General features: G+C 37.7%; 1 protein-coding gene across 1 annotated transcript; it reads right to left on the bottom strand.

The window, feature by feature from the left end:
* Nucleotides 1–11,683: 11,683 nt before the first annotated feature.
* LOC138148103 (monocarboxylate transporter 6-like) lies at nucleotides 11,684–19,244 on the bottom strand. Its single transcript, XM_069070717.1, is given in 3 exon segments — nucleotides 11,684–11,989; nucleotides 11,991–13,079; nucleotides 19,095–19,244. Coding segments are annotated over 3 exon segments (1,545 nt in total).
* Nucleotides 19,245–19,681: the final 437 nt, after the last annotated feature.

Below are 19,681 nucleotides of genomic sequence, written 5' to 3'. Positions count from 1 at the left end.
TATCTTAACATGTATGGAGAGAGACAGAAAGAGACAGAGAGACAGAGCGAGAGACAGAGACAGAGAAAGAGAGAGACAGAGACAGAAAACATTTGGTACACTTAGTCTTTGTAATTTTCTCTAAAAGAGTTCTGACACAATTTTCATCATTTTTCTATATTTGAATAATGACTACTTGAAATTTCTACATGTGATGAATACTAATTTTTTAACCTTCTCATTTTCCATTAATGGCAGTGAAATAAGGAGAATATATCAGAAGGAAGAGATTTATCTTTTTCTGCTCTTCAAGTATTAAAAGTTTTAAATTGTTTATACAAAATTTAACTGGGAGAAAGGGGGAGAAAGTATACCTTGACTCTTTCAATATGAAACTAAGACATTTAGTCAGAATGAAGTATATAGGAGCAAATGAGAATTCTGGTGAGCTCCGGTACTCTGTGGAGACTGCAATTGATTTATTTTCTATGTACTTCAATGACTCAGAGGCCTCTCTTAGAAAAATCCTTTAGGGTTCTGTTCATTCTCTCCCATAGGCACCCCCTGTTAGCAGCTCAAAGTGAAGCAGAACACCTTGGGCTGGCAATGTTCCATGATGCTCTGTCAGCAGGTGTCAGAATAATTGCTGTCAGACCCTGTTAGAAGAATTTTTACTGTTTGGATCAGCAGGGTAACTATGTAACAAATGTAACTACATTATAAGGGAAAGAAACAGGTGCCATTCCTACTAAATAGTTCTTCTGTAGCTACATACCTAATGAGATTGTAAGGCACATTTCCTCCCTCTCTATTTCATATTTTTGTTATATGTATTGACTTCTTAGGTAGATGAGGGAGGAGATATATTTGGAAATGAAGATAATGTGGATCCAAAAGACATCAATATGCTGTTTTTCTATTATTTTATTTTTCTCAATTATATTTAAAAAATAACACTTCTCTTATTTTTAAAAATTTATTTCTTATTTTATTTTTCTCCATTTACATGTAAAATAAATTTTAGCATTCATTTTTAAAGCTTTGAATTCTAAATTCTTTCCCTTCCTCTCTTCCTATTCCTCTTCAATGATAAAACAAGCTGTCTGATATAGGTTATACATGTGTAGTCATACAAAATATATCCAAAATAATCATGTTGTAAAAGAAAATAGTCAAGAAATCTCAAGAAAAATAAAGTAAATTAAGAAGAGTATGCTAAAATTTGTAGTCAGACACCATCAGTTTTTTTTTGGGGGGATGTATAGCATTTTTCATCATAAGTCCTTCAGATTTGTCTAGGATAATCATATTGCTGGGAATGGCTAAGTCATTCACAGCTGATCATTTTTTTTCAAAATTGCTATTACTTTGTACACAGTACATTTCACTTTGCCTCAGTCAAGGCAAGTCTTTCCAGGTGTTTTCTGATAGCATACTGCCTTTCAACTCTTATAGTATAATAGTATTTCATCATAACCACAAAACACAACTTGTTAAGTCATTTCCCAAATTGATGGGCATCGCCTCAATTTCTAATCCTTTACTTTTAATTATTTATTGTCTATGGGACAATACCTAAAGTCAATTACAGCAAAGAACTGAAATTCAAGGAGCTACCTCACAATGGGAGAGGAAATGATGCCACTAAAAACATTTCAGTAAAGAGAAGATATGTGTCTGCAGTTCAGTAATAAGGCTTCATAACACTATGTCATGGTCAGAAGTTACGATCCTGAACAAGACCTAGCAAAGGAGACTGGTAAAGTATGGTCAAATAGAATTACAAGAAGAAGAATGGTTTCCTGAAACCTAGAGAGAAGAGACTATCAGTGAGGCAAGTGGGATCAACAGTATCAAAAATTGCAGAGAGGTTGAGGAGAATAAAGACGGTGACAAGGTCACAGGATTTGGTTATTAGGAGATCATCAGTAACTTTGGGGAAAATAATTTCAGTGAAATGATGAGGGTAAAAGTCTAAATATATCAGTTAATGAGAAAATGAGAGGAAAGAAAGTAGATATTCATGTTATAGATATAATTTTTCAAGTAGTTTAACCATGAAGGGAATGAGGGACATAGTATGATAGACAGAAGGAATGGAGGATCAAGTGAGGGTATTTTTTGAGGAAGTGAGAAAAATAGACATATTTGTAGGCAATAGGGAAGGCACACATAGAAAGGAAGATATTAAAAATTAGTGATATAATGGGGGTGACTGAGGAAGAAATCTATTAGAGACGATGAGGAATGCAATATCTTGAATAGATAGAAGGATTCACTTTAGTAAAGAGTGAGGTCACATCATAATGTGGGATAGAAATGAAGAAGGAGATTGTGGTAGAAGGCATATAAGTGATATTAGTTGAGGAAGAGGGGTAATATAAGAAGGAGTTCGCAACAAATGGCTTTGTTTTTTCTGTAAAATATGAGTCAAAGTTTTCAGCTGAGAGAGTGAGAGGGAGTAATGAGAAATTGAGGAGGAATGAAAAAGTTTTAATGAGTTACAATAGAAAGTCAGATAGTGATTTGATAGGAAAGGCATAGCAAGAATGCTTACTGGTAGTGAAATAAATTTGTTATGGACCCAATAAGTATAATTAAGTGACTTTCTCCACCTTCATTCAACATATGAATTGGACAAAAGACAGCAGAGAGTGAGAGTGATCCCAAGGTGTGTCTCATCAGCTTGTAGTTGGTGAAATGATTAAGGGAACTAATGACTCAGAGAAGAAGATATAGAGTGAATGTATTTCACCTAGTTGTCAAGATGAGCAGAAGATGAAGAGTTACTGAAGACAAAATGGCCTGAGAGAAGAATAAGGAGTAGAGGGATTAATATCATTTGGTAAGAAAAAGCAGAAGAGTTAGAAAGGGGAAAAAAGAACATGGAGGTGGTATAATTGTGAGTAATGACAAGATCTTATTTATGACCATTTTTGTACATGACTGAGGTGGGTTGGAGAAGTTGGTCATAGGAAGTGAGTAAGTTGAGTAAATGAGTGGTTCGTGTTTGAGGAAGAGTCAAAATATGTGTTGATGTCCCCTATTATTGGGGTAGGAGTTGAGGAGAAGAGAAATATTGTAAGCCATATAGCAACCTCATTGTGGAAGGATGAGAAGTGACCTAGAGGTATGTAAAAAACAACTATGAGGATTTTGATTGGCTAGTAGAAACAGCATGATTCTCAGAAGAGTGGTTATTGAGTAATAGAGACAGGGATGAAAGCTGAAAGTGGCAATGGGTTAGCAAAGAGTATTTCTACTACTCCCTCAACCTTGACAAGCAAGCCAAGATAAATGAGTTAAGGTGCCAGTATTGTAAAGAGTGGTTAGGGAGGCTATGTTGTCAAGGGGAAAGCAACTTTTAGTAATGGTAAGAAGATGGAAGGAGTGAGAAAGGGAAAGAATTAACATGAAGAGAAGTTTCTTGCCTGTGGAACAGGCATCTCAGAGTTCATAATGAAAGGGTAAGACGGTATTTGGTTGAAACTTTGGGATGGGAGGGTTGAGGGAGATCAGAATAAGGGTACTTTTTGATTGTTATTGGGAAATGGGGTTTAAATTATGACTTACAGAGGTTCAAAAACTCAGGCTAGTCCTGGGAATGTTCATCAGTGAGTTGAAGATATCACTCCTTTTAACAAAGGAGATGAGTGTGAGTCAGAGAAAAGTGCATCATGAGATGGAAGGCACAAATTCAGATTATCATATGGGAGGCCTATTTCACTATTCCTTTTTCCTCTGAAGGCTAACACTTAGGTAGCAAATATCACATTATGATTTGGAGATTGCAACTACACAGCAGAAGGAAATCATGTTCCCAACTGATTTTTCTCTTCCGTCTTCCCTCAAGGGAAAGGCAAAGCAGCAACAGATGGAAGGCATAAGCTAAAAGGAAAAGTTGTTCCTCTTTATACCAATAGGTAATCCATAATGTGATTGAGAGATTGGGCTGACAGCAAGAGGTGGGGTCACTTTGTGTTGGCAGCAATGGGAGTCCCCCTAACCTGGCCTATTACTACTCTTCATCAGGGACATGAACAGCAGAACATGCTTCACTTGTAACTGTTTTATAAATGCTTGTACATTTGATTTGACTCTGCCAAAGTTACTGAAATGCATAAAGGGTGTTAGGAGATATTCATTCTTTTATCTACCGTTACTTCTCTGGAATCTTTGCTGCTCATAAATGCATATGCTCTTTAGAACTTTTTTTCATTGAGGATTTTCTTCTTTTTTTATTTGATCCTAGTGGTTGCAGGGGAAATGTCCAGGAAGAGAAATAATCTCTATTATTCTTTTTTAAAACTATTATAAACGTAAGATAACAGATTTATTAGTTATTCTTCCTATCAATAAGTATACTTACCTCTCTTGCATTTGTTTGTTTTTTTTCCATATCAAATAATCTGGGGATTTTCTTTTGGCATGTATACATGTATAATGTGTATTTTTTTCCATAATATCTCAAATGCTTCTTTTGTATTGGACATCTATGTTTTTCATTCACAATTAGATTAAGGCTTTTAGAATAAGTTATTTGGGATTGCATCTTGAATGCCTTTGTTTTTGGAGTATATACTTTTCTGTTCGTTCCAACAATTTCTCATGAATGCAAAATAAATTATTGTGTTCTATTAAAATTCCCTCTCTTATGTATTTTCCCTGATTACTTGAAAAAAAAAGTTGTCTGCTTTTGAGATTGTAAATTTTGACTACACCATGCATCAGAGCTTGATTCCCTCTTTCTGGTACTAATTCATGTGTTGTCTCAATCAATGATTTCTTACTTTAATTCATAATATCTTGTGTTTTTTGTGTTATATCTTGTATTATGACATTTAGGTTTTTTTTAATTTGTCATATACTTCATAAAGAACTGTGATATGACTGTTAAATTTTCTCTTGACTTCTGTATTTTTGTGCTCTAGTTCTAAATACTCCTTGCTCCCAGACCTAAAGAATCTTTCAAAAATATTATCATTCCATTCACATTCACAGTTATGATTAATACCTCTGTTTTCCTCCATCCTATTCTTGCTACTCTTCCCCCTTTGGACTTTTTTCTTTCTTTTATATATGATCTCTTCTCCAAGGGTGGAAGGGCCACTGTGTCAGGCTTCTTGTGGGACGCTTATCTGGTGCTGTGTTGAAAAGATGGGATAAAGGTGGGATGGCTGGTGCTGCTGGGATCTCTAGAGGCCTGGCAGATTTCCTGGTGATGAGTTTGGGTCCTAATAGTGATGTGTGTTGTGTATTGAAAACGGGTGGGCTTTTCATGCATTTCCTCAGGGCTACACAAAAACCGAGGGTAGGGTAGTCTTGCCCCTGTAGAATGCCTAGGCTACACTGAAGCACAGAGAGATCTGTCAACCAGAAGATGCCTGTCCCCAACCCCAACCACCTTACTTGAGCCATGTAGAAATCTGGCCACTAGAGGATGCCTTCCCCCCTCCACTTCCCCAGGGGTCTACACTACATGGTGGTTCTCAGAACTGAAGTCTGCCTGTTCCCTTAGTTATGCTAAGGCAACTGGAGGTGGGGAGGGGCAGTGCTGGTTTTTGGCATTTGCCTGCTCCAGAACACTCTCCCACTGGTTTGTTGAGGTGGGACTTGCTGCTGGCTTTCTGGGAAGCTTCCTGTCCTGGACCATGCTCCCCTTTTTACCCAAGTGAGATGGGCATTTCTGGCTGATCCTCAAAGTGTCCCAAGCTAATAAACTATTCCACCCCATCTTTCCACTGACTCTACTGTTCCAGGATTTGTTCTGCAATGCTATTTTATGGTTGTTTAGAGGTGAATATGATAGAGCTACAGTGATTTGCTGTTTATTCCACAATATTCACTCCCAGAAATCCCATCTTGCTGTCCTTGATTGTGTTTAGTCTTTTTAATCATGTCCAGTTCTCCATGATTTCATTGGAAGTTTTCTTGACAAAGATATTGTAATAGTCTGCCAAATGAGGAACTAAGGCAAACCCGTTAAGTGATGTGCCTAAAGTCATACAACTAGTTAAGTGTCTGAGGATCGGTTTGAAGTCAGGGATTTCTAATTCCAGGCTTAGTGCTCCATTAACTACACCACCTCTACAGGATTTTTTCTTCTATCATTTTATATTTGTTCAGTTAATTTTATAGCACAATATTATTTAAAGAGCTTTAGTTTTTCCTTGATTTTTAATGTTCTCTCTCTGTGTGTCTCTCTCTCTCTCTCTGTCTCTGTCTCTCTCTCTCTCTCTGTCTCTGTCTGTCTATCTCTCTGTCTCTGTCTCTCTCTCTGTCTCTGTCTCTCTCTGTCTCTCTCTTTGTCTCTGTCTGTCTATCTGTCTCTCTGTCTCTGTCTCTGTCTCTCTCTCTCTGTCTCTCTGTCTCTCTGATTCTGTCTCTCTGTCTCTGTCTCTGTCTCTGTCTCTCTGTCTCTCTCTCTTTCTCTCTGTCTCTGTCTCGGTCTCTCTCTCTCTCTCTGTCTCTCTGTCTCTCTGTCTCTCTCTGTCTCTCTCTCTCTGTCTCTGTCTCTCTCTGTCTCTCTCTCTCCTTTCCTAGTTTATCATTTCTTATTTGGGAGCTGAGTCAAATACATCTTCTGTCTCCAAAATCAGAGCTCTTTCTACTGACGCAAAGAACTCTGTCAAGTCTCATCTTCCTCAGTCTATTTATCTACAATTAATTTTAACCCTAATTATAGGATATTATCATAAAATATTTCCCTTGAGTTTATGTGATAGATAACAACTACCAAAAAATTCTATAGCAGAAGTTTCAGAGGCTTAAACAATTTTTATTATGCTTAAGTGGAAAAAACTGTTATCAATGAATCAGATAAGTGATTTTTGATAATTAGCAATTTTATACTAGTTTTAGGAAGCAGACCTCACTCTAAGTGTCTGACTCTCAGTTTATTCCTATGAATTTTGGCTAAGAATTGCTGAATAGAATCCAAACTAGCTCAGGACAACCCATTATTAAATTTTCAGTGTGAGTATTTGAACCATGGAAATGAGCAAAAATTACAAATCAAGGTTTGAATTGCTGTTTTGTTGATTGTCTAGACTTAATAATGTGATAAAGAGTAAATCAATAATGCAGATAAAACTTAAAAGTTTGTCATGCTTGCATTATAATTTGGGCGGAGAGCTGGTTGACAAACATTTGCCAGCACATCCCTGAATATTATACACGCGCACACACATATGTATATATATATATATATCATGCAGGGTTATAGTGAGGAAAAAACATGCTCTTGATGTTTTTCTTTTTCTTTTTTAAAAATTATTTATTTTTAATTTTCAACATTCATTTCCACAAGATTTTGAGTTACAGTTTTATCTTTCCCCATCTTTCCCCTACCGCAGCCCAAAATAGCAAGCCTACAGAATACCCCTTCCCCCAGCCTGTTCTCTCTTATATCCTCCCCCTTCAAACCCCTAACTTTCTTGTAGGGCAAGAGGTGTTTATATACCCTAGTACCTATATATTTTATTTCCCACTTGCATGTAATTTTTTTAAACACTTGTTTTTGAAACTTTGAGTTTCAGATTTTTTTCCCTTCTTCCCTCCTTACCTACCCCACTGAAAAGATAAGCAATTCAATATATATTGTACATGTGTAGTTACTCACATCATTTCCATATTAGTTATATTGTGAAAGACTAACTATATTTCCATTCATCCTATCCCACCCAATACACTTAATCTATTTTTTTTCCTTTGACCTATCCTTTTTCAAAAATATTTGCTTCTAACTACCCTCTCCCCTAATCAACCCTCCCTTCTATCCTCCCCCCTCTTATCCCCTACCACAGTATTTTACTGTAGGGTAAGCTACCCTATTGAGTGTGTATGTTATTTCCTCCTTAGGCCAAATTCCATGAGAATGAGGTTGTCCCATACCCTTGTGCCTTCATACTCTTCTCCTAGATTGTAACAGTTTTCTCTTGTCACTTTTATATGAGATGATTTACCCTAATCTATCTCTCCCTTTCTTCTCCCAAAAAATTCCACTATCACCTCTTAATTTTATTTTTTGGACACCATTACTTTATAGTCAACTTATCCTGTGCCCTCTGTCTATGTATACATGAACATGCAAATGCCCACACTAACATATATTTGTATATACATACATCCTCCCATATGTACATACATATAGACATACATGCATACATACTTACATATATAAACATATATATTTTCCCTTCAACTATTTTCCTACTGAAAAAATTCTTATGAGTTACAATTATTGCTTTTCCATGTAGGAATGCAAATAGGTCAACTTTAATATGTTCCTTATGATTTCTTTTTCCTGTTTACCTTCTCATGCTTCTCTTGCTTCTCATATTTGAAAGTCAAATTTTCTGTTCAGCTGTGGGTTTTTCATCAAGAATGCTTGAAAGTTCTCACTTTCATTGAATGATCATACTTTTCCCTGTAGCATTATACTCAGTTTTGCTGGGTAGGTGATTCTTGGTTTTAGTCCTAGCTCCTTTGACCTCCAGAATATCATATTCCAAGCCCTATGATCCCTTAATCTAGAACCTGCTAGGTCTTGTGTTATCCTGATTGTGTTTCCACAGTTCTCAATTTTTTTCTTTCTGACTGCTTTCAGTATTTTCTCCTTGACCTTGGAACTCTGGGATTTAGCTATAATATCCCTAGGAGTTGTCTTTTTGGCATCTATTTCAAGAGGAAATTGGAAAATTCTTTCAATTTCTATTTTTCCCTCTGGTTCTAAAATAGGGCAGTTTTGCTTGATAATTTCTTGCAAGATGGTATCTAGGCCGCATTTTTTGATCATTGCTTTCATGTAGTCCAATAATTTTTTATATTATCTCTCCTGTATCTGTTTTCCAGGTTAGTGGTTTTTCCATTGAGATATTTCTCATTGCCTTCATTTGTTTGGATATGTTTTATATTATCATGATTTCTCATAATGTCATTAGCTTCCAATTGCTCCAAACTAATTTTGAAAGAGTTATTCTCTTCAGTGACTTTTTGAAATTCCTTTTCCATCTTTCACATTTGGCTTTATAAAGCATTCTTCTCCTCATTGGCCACAGTAGAACTTTGTTTCCAGAATGGCGAGAGGTATGTCCCCAATCACTAGAGTTTTTACAGTTGCTGAAGCTATTAGATGGGCACCCTCTCTACAGCCTCTATACACTCTGGCTCACTTTTCACACCCCCCATTACCACCTCCCAAGACTGGGATCAGGATCCAAGCAGGTCAAAGCAAGAGCACTTAACCTCTGAATGGTTGGTTGGTCCCCTGCAATCTTCAGGCAAGTTGATCCAGAAGCAGCCACGTTGCAGTGGTTACAGCCACCATGCCTCCTCTGCTTCTCACTCTGGGGGTAACAGCCAGACCACACTCTTCTATCCTCCCCTGGACTAACCAAGTTCCACAATGACCTTTTATTTATTCTTTGGAGTTGATGGAGATAGAAGTCTGCAAAATGTCTCATCTGCTGGTGATTTACTCTCCCAAAGACTGCCATAGCCACAGCATCATCAGGGCCACCCTGGGGCCAAAATATTGGCTCAGTTGGGATTGCCCTCAACTCCCAGCTTGCTGTGAATGACCCTTCCTGCCAGCCTGCCAGGCATCCTTCAGCAGAAGATTTATTTCTCTCTGTCGTTTTGTGGGTTCTGTAGCTCTAAAGTTTGTTTAGAGTCATTTTTTTTACATGTATTGGAAGAGGTGGAATCCAGAGCTTCCTGTAAGTCCTGTTTCTACTCCACTATCTTGGCCCTTCTTCCTGTTGCTGTTTTTCAAAATTAAAAGTGCTTCATGTATCTATTGAATAAACAACATGACTTTTTTATGTTAACCCTCAAACTTAGTTTTACCCAACAGATTATAATACATAAAACCACAAAATATTTATAAATGTGGTCAGTTTGAAGGACTTATGGCTTGACAAATCTTCCATTGAAAGATCATGCACAAACTTTCTAATGACTGCGGATAATTTCTGGATAATGGACAACAGAGTTATGCATCAGTAAAATGACTTTCTAAGGTCTGACTTAGCATTAAACTAAAGTATTCCTGACTCTAAGCCCAGCCTTCTTTTCTTTGTACCATAATCCTTATAATAATAAAAAAAGTGTTTAAAATATTAATTTAATATTGAACCCACTTGTTGCTTTAAAGTGACAAATGGTTGACTGCTTGCTCTCTTAAAACCATTCTCTATCAGATATAGATTAGTGAAGGACATCCTAGACCATGCTTTTCTTAGGCTAATGGAACCATGTCAAGGTCAGGCCTTCCTTTTGGGCACCTTAATCTCCCTTGATTCTTCTTCTTTCAGGTAAGTGATGAAAACTTTTCTTATTTCTGGTTCCCACGGAGAATGATCTCTTAATAAACAAATATATGTTGCAAGATGATGATTATCTCCATCAGAAATGACCTTGGATTCATGTGTAATCTTTACACTTTTGGAAGTATGTATACAGTTATTAATAAAATACAAAAGTAGCTAAGATAAAACTGATGTAACTAATATGTCACTAGATTTTATCTAGCCACTGAGTAAGTAGCCCACTGGCAAGAGAAGGAAACATCTGAAGTAGAATACACAAACCATGTTACCTTGCAATCTCTGACTGAATTCCAAAGTAACTTTACTTGGTGAATGGTGCTGAAGATGACCCCTTTATAGAACAAATGGAATCATTCATCTTTTATATGAAGATATTAACCTTTAAAAATACTTTTGAAATAGTAAACAGCTTACAGGGCAGTACAAAACTTTAGAATTTTTTCTTCTCTCCCATGAGGGACAGAGAGAGGAAGGGAAAGTAGAGGAGAGTGAGACATCCTCCTGCAATCACCTGAATTCTCAGTCAATAAAGGAAGTTTGTAAATATTAGGGTGTATTTTATGGTTGCTTATGTCCTGTCTGTCTACATTGAATGAAGACACTGACTACCTGAAGGGAGTCTGGTACATTCCTACACCTTCATATATGTTTTTCTCTTACCTCACATCTCAATCCAGATTCATTCACGCTATCAACTGGATTGTGTCATCACTATAGTTCAATTGTATGTGGTGCTACTCCATTGTCTAGGAAGGTGAATAAAACTCAAGTCTCAATTTTTTAAGAAAGATCTTAAAAAGCTTTTCTTTTTTTAAAGGTCCCTGAGAAACCTTCTTTTTGCAATCTCAATCCAGTCAAATCAACAAACAAAATTCCACCCAGACTGGTCCTGCCAAGTGGAGGAAAAAAAAAAAGCAGGCGGGGGGTGGGGTAATGGAAATAAAACTTACTCCACACTTTTTTCTGTACTTCTTTAATTCACCTCATTAGTTCAAAGAGTTTTATAGCCAGCTGCTCCAAGAAACAATGTCCTTGTGTACAATTCAAACAAACTGTTTTTCTTGGTCTCTGGTAGAACAAATATAATTCCCTCTGCCCAGTGCTTCCCATAGCCTCCCCTAGTCATATGAGCTGCTCCTCCTTAAAAATTGATAGAGGAAAGGGACTGCGAGAAGATACAAGCAAGTTCCTCTTTCTGGTCATGCCAAGGGGAGAGAGCTAGGGGTTCAAGGAGCTTTCTGATCGAAGGGTAAGAGAGCTCAAAAAGCTAGTGCTTCACTGGGCCCTGATTGGGGAGAGTCCAGAGAGATGTAAAAAAGGAGGGCCTAGAGTCAGGAAGGACAGGTGGTCTATGCACCCTCGAGTTCCAAGACTCAAACACTCATGACGTAGGTCACATATGTGACTGTTGAGTGTGACTGACTCACAGGCTCCTCTGAGTATCTCCAGGTGAGGTCCTTTTCCGGATTAGGTTCCTCATTGACTCTGTCCATCATTTGATTCTCCTCAGTCTTCTTGTAGAGGAGGAAGAAGCTGAGGCTTATGAATAAGGCAGCTAAGATGAGGAACAAGCTGGACACGTAGAAAATATAACTGTAGTTGCTAGGAGTGTCCAAAAGTAGACCAGCCAATGGAGGAGGTATAAGGATGATGAAACTCCTAAGGACAGTGAAGAGTCCCCAGGGCACTGGAAAATCTATTCGTGGGCATTATATCCATGAGCACCTGGAAAAGAAGATCCCCGATGCCACTCGTGGAGACGCTGTATACCAGGCAATAGAAAACCAGCAAAGAGAAGCTGACCACTAAGACAGAGGTGAGGTTGCTTAGCCCATTTAAAAAGAATGCCAGTGCAAAAATGTACACACTGTGACCAGCAAACACTGACCAGCCAGCTACCACCCCAATCAGGGGCCTAAGGAATATGTTGCTGAAGCCAATAATGGAGATGAGCAAAGCAGCATTGTGTTCTTCCACACTGTTTCTCAAGGCCAAGGGCACCAGGAAGATATGGGCAATAGTGAAGACCGTCAGCATCCATACTACACCCAGGGTGTAAAAGTGGTAGCCCTGGTTCTGGAGGAAGACATCAATGGCCAGATGTCTCTGCAGAATCTGACCACAAGTCAACAGATGACCCTGTTCAGGGACATTGCTGGATGAGTGATGGACTGACTCAGACTCAGTGGCCACAGACCTCATGACAGATCCACAGATGCAGCAATGAGGGAAGACCCCACCAAAGATCAAGAAGGTGCCTCTCCATTCAAAGACCTTCAGGAGGTAGTGGGAAAGAAGGGGCCACAGCATGATACCAATGGAGGCACCAGCTGAATCCAGTGCATTGGCCATTGCCTGGTAGTGGAAGAAGTAGTGTCCCAATGCTATGATAAATCCCTGTAAACTGAAATACATTCCCAGGCCTGTGAGTAAGCCAGCTGTGATGTAGAGCTGGCTAAGGGAGCAGGGGAAGGAGCTGCCCACCATGCATGAACTGGCCAGGACTCCCCCAAGCATCACTGCCAATCAGCAACCAAAGTGCTCCACAAGTATACTGCAAATTGGCCCTCCAGCATGGAGTAATGATATCATGAGGGAGGGGAACCAGGATGTCTCACTGTTGCTGGCATGAAAATCATGCTGGAGGTCAGTGAAGAAGATACTGATACAATTAGGGGAGCCTAGTGTCAGGGCCTGAATCACCACAGTGCCCAGCAATACAACACAAGACCATCTGTTCTCTGTCTGCACTTGGGTCTGGGGTATTCTCTCTTACAGGAGTCACTAGTTCACACAGGGTCCACATGCAGAGTGACTCCGGAGCTAATGTCTCCTCTCTCCTGCAAAGCAGAGAAACCATTTCCTGTAGTGGGTCTCCAGTCTGCTGTCTCCCCCTTAAAATGCTTTTCTATAGAAGTTTTCAACACCAAACTACTTTGAAAGAAAATCAGATACCTATTCATATTTGATACTAATGGGTGCACTTTACTATTTTCTGATTATATATCTTCAATCTACTCTGTATAAATAACATATATACATATATATATATCTTATTTACATATCATTTACTCGTTAGATTAGTAACTTTTTAAGGGCATGAATTTTAATTTTTTTTCCCTTTGTATTCTAAAGTCTTATCATGGGGCCTGACACATGAATAGCTTCAACTAACTAGATCACTGTTGATTAATTATGGTAATATTTCCATTACTTTTTATAGTAATTAGATCCTTTGGTAAATTAAACATGGGTAAATGAATAAAATATTTTTGCATTTTTAAGTTCCACATTAGAGTAACTCAGAATAGTCTATTATATGTAGTTAGTGCTCAATCAATATTTCATCTACCTGCCAATAGAATTATCTATAGCAAAGGTAGTAATCCCATGGATTAGCCATAGAGATAGTCTAGTAATTCTGACTTAAACATTATAGGATGGAAGGATTGGTATCAATGTGGTGGGAGATGGTATTAGATGATGCCCAAGGTCTCTTGTGAGTTAAGATTTTTGTGATCACATGGAGTACCAGGAAAGAAGGGAGGCAGCCTGGTGAACCCATAGCCGAAGTGAAAATATTATGTTCTGAGATCAGTCTACAAGTGAAAATTGACTAACAGCAGGAGATCCTAAATAGCATGTACAAACCAGTATGTCTGTGCTATTTGCTTCCATAGAATTGGTTTTGATATTGCTTTATAAGACTATGATTTACACCAATTTTTGTGACAACCAGCAAATTTACTTAAGCTCCATGTCATAAAGACTAATGGATTAGCCAGAATGTGACAATATAAATGTGGTTCTCTCTCTTGCTGAATTTAGTACTTGAAGTCAGAGACATGAAAAATTGGAAGCCTTCTTGATCTGAAGGTTTATCAGTGGAGGTATTCAAACAACTAGGTGAAAGATGCTTAAAATGAAATTGTTTACATGGATTCTTTCTCCAATGTGACAAGATTTCAAAGATTTTTTTTCCCTTACAGGAGGAAAACTTTAAATACCAAATGTGACACCTACTAGCTAATTAAGCTGCAATAGGTATATCAATACTGATTTCAAGATATAATGAAATAGGACTCATATTTAATACAGGGAATGGTAACTACAAAATATGCATATGTTAGATCCACTGATGAGGAAGGTATACATGATTTGGGAATTCTTTGTTCTCCACCAAAACCGAGGTTTCCAAAATGAAAAATTTAGAACTGAAGATTTTATGCTCATTATTTTTTTTCTTTTTGCAGGAAGGAAGGCAGGGTTATTGGGGTTAAATGACTTGCCCAAGGTCACAGGACTAGTAAGGGTTAAGTGTCTGAGGCTAGATTTGTACTCAGGTCCTCCTGACTCCAGGGCCTATACTCCATTTACTTCATTAACTAGCCACCCCTTCTTTTTATTTCTAACAATATAATGGTCTTGACTGTAGCTCTTCATCTTTTATTCTGCCCCTCAAGATATTTCTGAGGAAAATTGTTCTTCCTATTGTGTTTTTTTCCTACTCCTTTTTTTTGTACTTCACATATCATTAAAATAATCCATCTGACAAGTCCTAGGATCATAAATTTAGAGCTGGAAGGTATGTGAAACTCCATGTGTCTCATTTTACTAATAGGGAAATAGATGCCCATAGATTCAATGCAAAGTTTGTTACCCATGATCACACAGGTATTAGTTAATAAACCTAGGATTTGAACCAAAATCATCTAACTCAGAATCCAGAACTCTTGATTATTAAAAAAAACATGAACTATGAAAAATTCTATATATTTGAATCATTTCCTTCTACTTGTAAGAATCATTTGAATCTTACTTCAAAAGAAAGTCCACTTGAAGTCTTTAGCTCGAGTAAAGATTTTAGGGCTATAAATTAAAAGAGGGAAGTAGTAAAAAAGGTCATCTCTTCTAACCCCCTCACATCACATGCCATGAAACAAAGGTCTAGGGAGATTATGGGATTTGGTCACCATTGCATGGCTAGCAGTCTCTAATGTACTAATGTAGTATATGAACTAAGGCCTTTCTGATTACAAGTTCAGTGTTATGTCCACTATCCAATGCTCAGAAAAATGGTAGCAAGACCAGCAGCCACATCCCAGTAAAACCATCTTGGCAGAGAGGCTAATGCAAGTTGATGGTAACCTATAGAACTCAAACCATTCAGTGAGTTAAGGGAATATCTACATCAAGCATGTAAGGGCAATTTGTTCCAATGACCATGAAAGCAGCTGAGTCAGGCACTATGAAGTGCTTAGAGACTGGTCAGACATCAAACATGCCAAGATCTTTCACTCAATTTCCAGCCATTACTATCCACCTTGACTTTTGTTCTGCCACTGGATATTGATGACTCTGGAAGTGAAAGTAGTGTACAATTCTGCCTCACTTAAACCCAATTCATAATCAAGGCAAGAAATTATCTATGATGTCATTAATCTTCTTTGAAAACTAATCAGTTAGTTGGGTTCTATCCTTTGTTCTCAAAGAATAACAAAATGACATCATTATGTTTGGGTTAAGATACAATACGTCTGACTGGCTGATTATCCCAATAGAAGCTCAGAAGAATCTAGTACAAGTCAAGCACAAATAGTTCTGATGAAAATTTGAAGAGGAGATAGATGTTAATTGGTGCATCTCATATTTCTTTTGAGGTACTGTAATTCTGATTTGCTCACAGAACACAGTGCATTCATTGGTGAGGGCACATCATGCTAAGCTGTCTTGTGCCAGTGTCTCCCATGTACCACAACTGATTCTAAATTTCTACAGAAAGATCATAACAGTGTCTTTGTATTACTTTTTCTGACTACTATGTGAGGGCTTGCCTTGTGTGAGTTCTTTTTAAAACAGTCTTTTATGCAAGTATATGTTTGAAATTTCATCAAAGTTATTTGCAGAAAAGCTTGAATATTTGGTAGTTCCACTCAAGAAAAGACCTCAGTGTCTAGTAGCAAGCACTCTAGCATACCTATGATGGCTGCTAGCACAGAAAAAAGGAAAGCAACTCCAAAAAGGATTAACAATCTTATTTTAATAAATCAAACATGTATCATTTGCCTATTTCAAAGGAAAAAGTCAACACCCTGAACTTCAGAGAATACAAGCAAAAGTTACTACGGAAAATAACACAATTCAGGGGACAGGGCATCTAGCTGTCTGACTATTACATCCATACCTAGCTAGTCATCTGAGAGAGAAGCACCAACCTCTGGGTTTTCAAAGCCGGCAGGCTCCATGGCTGCCCAGAGTCTCATCTGGCCAAATCACACAACTCTTCCCATAAGTGAGCCCCAAAGCAAAACCTCTCATCAGAGATATATAAAGCCTTTGCCAGGGTCAGAGAACATCACAATTCTCATTATCCACAAATTACAAAGTAACAAAAGTTATGCTTTCCTGAAAAACAAGCCTTCCACCACAGGATCCAGGTAAGCACATGCAACCAAGGGACAGAGTATATTTTCAAATCAGGAAAGGTCCTCAAGTTCAGTTTAGGCTTATTAAGGGGCAGGGAAGATCTTTAAATTTCTATTACCATTAGAATGTTCAGGAATATATCTTGATAGATGATCTTCAGAATCCTTCTAAGAGTTCAAATGCAAGCAATTTAATTTCCTCGAATGATACTGATACACACTATAAGTTCCACAGACATATAAGTAAGACATATGAAGTAAGCACAATGACTTTATAGACCTTCAGTTTGATAGGCAGTCTAATACTTCTTCTCTCTTATACTTTATTTCAGAGCCTCCCAAATTGTGAGCTAGCTCTGTCAATTTCACCTTCTATGTGTATATCCCTGAAAAGTAAAGTTCTAAAGTAGGTGAACTTATTAACAGCATTCAAAATTTCTCCATTTGTTGTAATAAATGGGTCCACATATGGGTGGTGCACTGATGGCTGGTGGAAAACCTCTGTTTTATTGTTCTTAATTATCATGTCAAAATTAGCACAAGGGAAAGAAACTGATACAAACTTTATTACATCTCAACATCTCTGCAGCAGAAGCCTCAGAGCCTGCATTAAATGCACAATCATCCCACAACAATAAGTCTAACATTAACTCTCCCTGCACTTTAGTCTTGACTTGTAGCTTTTTCAAGTTATATAAATTTATAATCAGTATGGCAGCTGACCTTGATGCCACTTTTGTCCTTGTTGAAGACATCTAATAACATTGCTGAAAACATCATACTAAAAATTATAGGAGCAAGCTCACAACACTGCTTTAGTCCATGGGTGACTAGGAAAGCCTGAGAGCATTGTCCATTATCTAGAAACCATTCAATCTTGCCATCATGACATTGATGTGCAAATTGATGAACTTCTCCAGAAAACCGAATTCAATCATTATCTTCCACAAGCCATTATGACTGACAGAATCAAAAGCTTTTTTTCAGATAGAGGAACATTGTGGAGAGACAGAAGTCTGCCCTTTATACTTCTAGAGTTGTCAGGAAGTAAACACCATATGAACCTTTGCTTGATCCTTTCTGAAACCACATTGGCCCTCAAGTAGATGACCACATTCCAGGGAAAGGAACACGTGATTAAGGAGTACTCTGGCAGGAATATTGACAGCAATGACTAAGAGATGGACCCTCTCCCATCTTTTTGTTATAGGGCAACCTATTTCCTTTTTTAGAGATGGACAATGGAGGCATTTTTTTGAACTCCTGGGGGATAAACTATTTTTACTATTTAAGTAGGAATATTTCAGTCAGCCTTTGTGTGACAGTGGACCTCCTGCCTTCAAAGTATCAACTGGAAAAGAATTGGTATCAGGTACTTTGCCATATGAGAAATCTAATGGCATTCAAATCTTCTTCAATTGGAAGTTCATCTAGATAGGGACTGGCTTCAACCTGAGGTATACAGTCAATGGCTTCATCATTGATTCATGATGGTATGTTGAGAACACTATGAAAGCGTTCAGCTCATATCTCTAGGACAAGGTCCTTATCACTAATCAGGGTAGTTCCATCAGTGCTGAGGAGTTGAGAAGCATTAAAGGTCCTTGGTCCTTAAAAGGTCTTCAGTGCATCATAAAATAACTTTGGATTGTCATTGTCAGTGTGAAACGGAATTTCATTTTTCTTCTTAGTGAGCCAAGAATCCTGCATCATTCTAAACTTTGCTTGCACATTACTTTTGATGGAGTTAAATACTCCATTCTTAAAGATGCATGACCTATCCTGCTAATAAACCCTCATGGATATTCCTATCATTTTTGTCAAACCAATCATGATTTTTATGAGTGTTCTGATCCAAATGAGTAATGTGATACTCTACAAAAATTCTCTGAAAGCTGGCCATTCCTTTTCTGCTCCACTGTTACCAACCATGTATTGCCTCAGTATTCCTTCCAAGAAAATAACAGACTGCTTGTTATCAAAGAAACACTCTAATCTATCTTCATTTATTATCATTAAGTGTTCTGGTAGTCATTTTGTCTTGTCATCACCATTTTTGTTGAATGTGAATATTTAGCTTGGAGATGATAAGTCTATCCTCAGTACAGCACTCTGTGCCACACATTGCCTTCATCACTCTCACATCCAATCTGTCTCTTTACCTTAAAATGCCAATTTTTCCTGCAATGGAGTATTCATGATTTTTTATTGACTTTAGGTAAATGGAAAACAGTGTTAATGGTAAAGTCAAGAAGTCCACAGATCTTCAGTAGTGACTATTGTTTCTGATTCTCCCAAGGATTCCTTGCCATATCTGATAGTATATTCCTACTCTTGAATTAAAGTCATTCAGACTTACAAGTTTGTCTTCTTTTGGCACATTGATGATGAGGGTCTCCAGGTCTTTATAAAAATTTTCTTTGACCTCATCAGAGTTCACGATTGTAGCAATGTAAACACTGATGATATTGGTATGGTGCTTTTCTACAAGTGGCAAACACACTGTCATGAGTCTGCTGTTCACTCCTTTGGGAGATATACAAGTTTATTTAATAGACTATTTTTGATTTGAAAATTGACAGCAGCTTAACAATATTCGCTATCATTGTAGCCAATCTAGAAAGAAAAAAAAATATGTGTCCAAGTCTGACACTGATACCTGGCGTTCATTTGCTAGTCTTGTTTCACTCATGTTTTTTATACGAATGAGATATGCACTGAAATCTCTCACAAGAGCGATTTATCTTTCAACTCTACTGCATTTATTGTTTTCTGAAAGCATGCACACATTCCATATTCCAGTAGTAGAATCATCTTTACAAACATTTTTGTACATTTCTTTTGTTTTTTTGACTTCGGGGTAGGATCCCTACCTGCCATAGTAATCAGACCAGGGTTAGGTTGGGTGAAGCAGATAATTTTTAGGGCACCTTTATAGCTACTTTC

Source organism: Petaurus breviceps, unplaced genomic scaffold, assembly GCF_028583685.1.
Source record: "Petaurus breviceps papuanus isolate PSGF00001 unplaced genomic scaffold, PetGlider_PUasm1.0 90822, whole genome shotgun sequence".
In the NCBI taxonomy this organism is placed as follows: Eukaryota; Metazoa; Chordata; class Mammalia; order Diprotodontia; family Petauridae; genus Petaurus; species Petaurus breviceps.
Note: the sequence above shows the minus strand (reverse complement) of the source record. Positions and strands in the feature narration are given on the sequence as shown.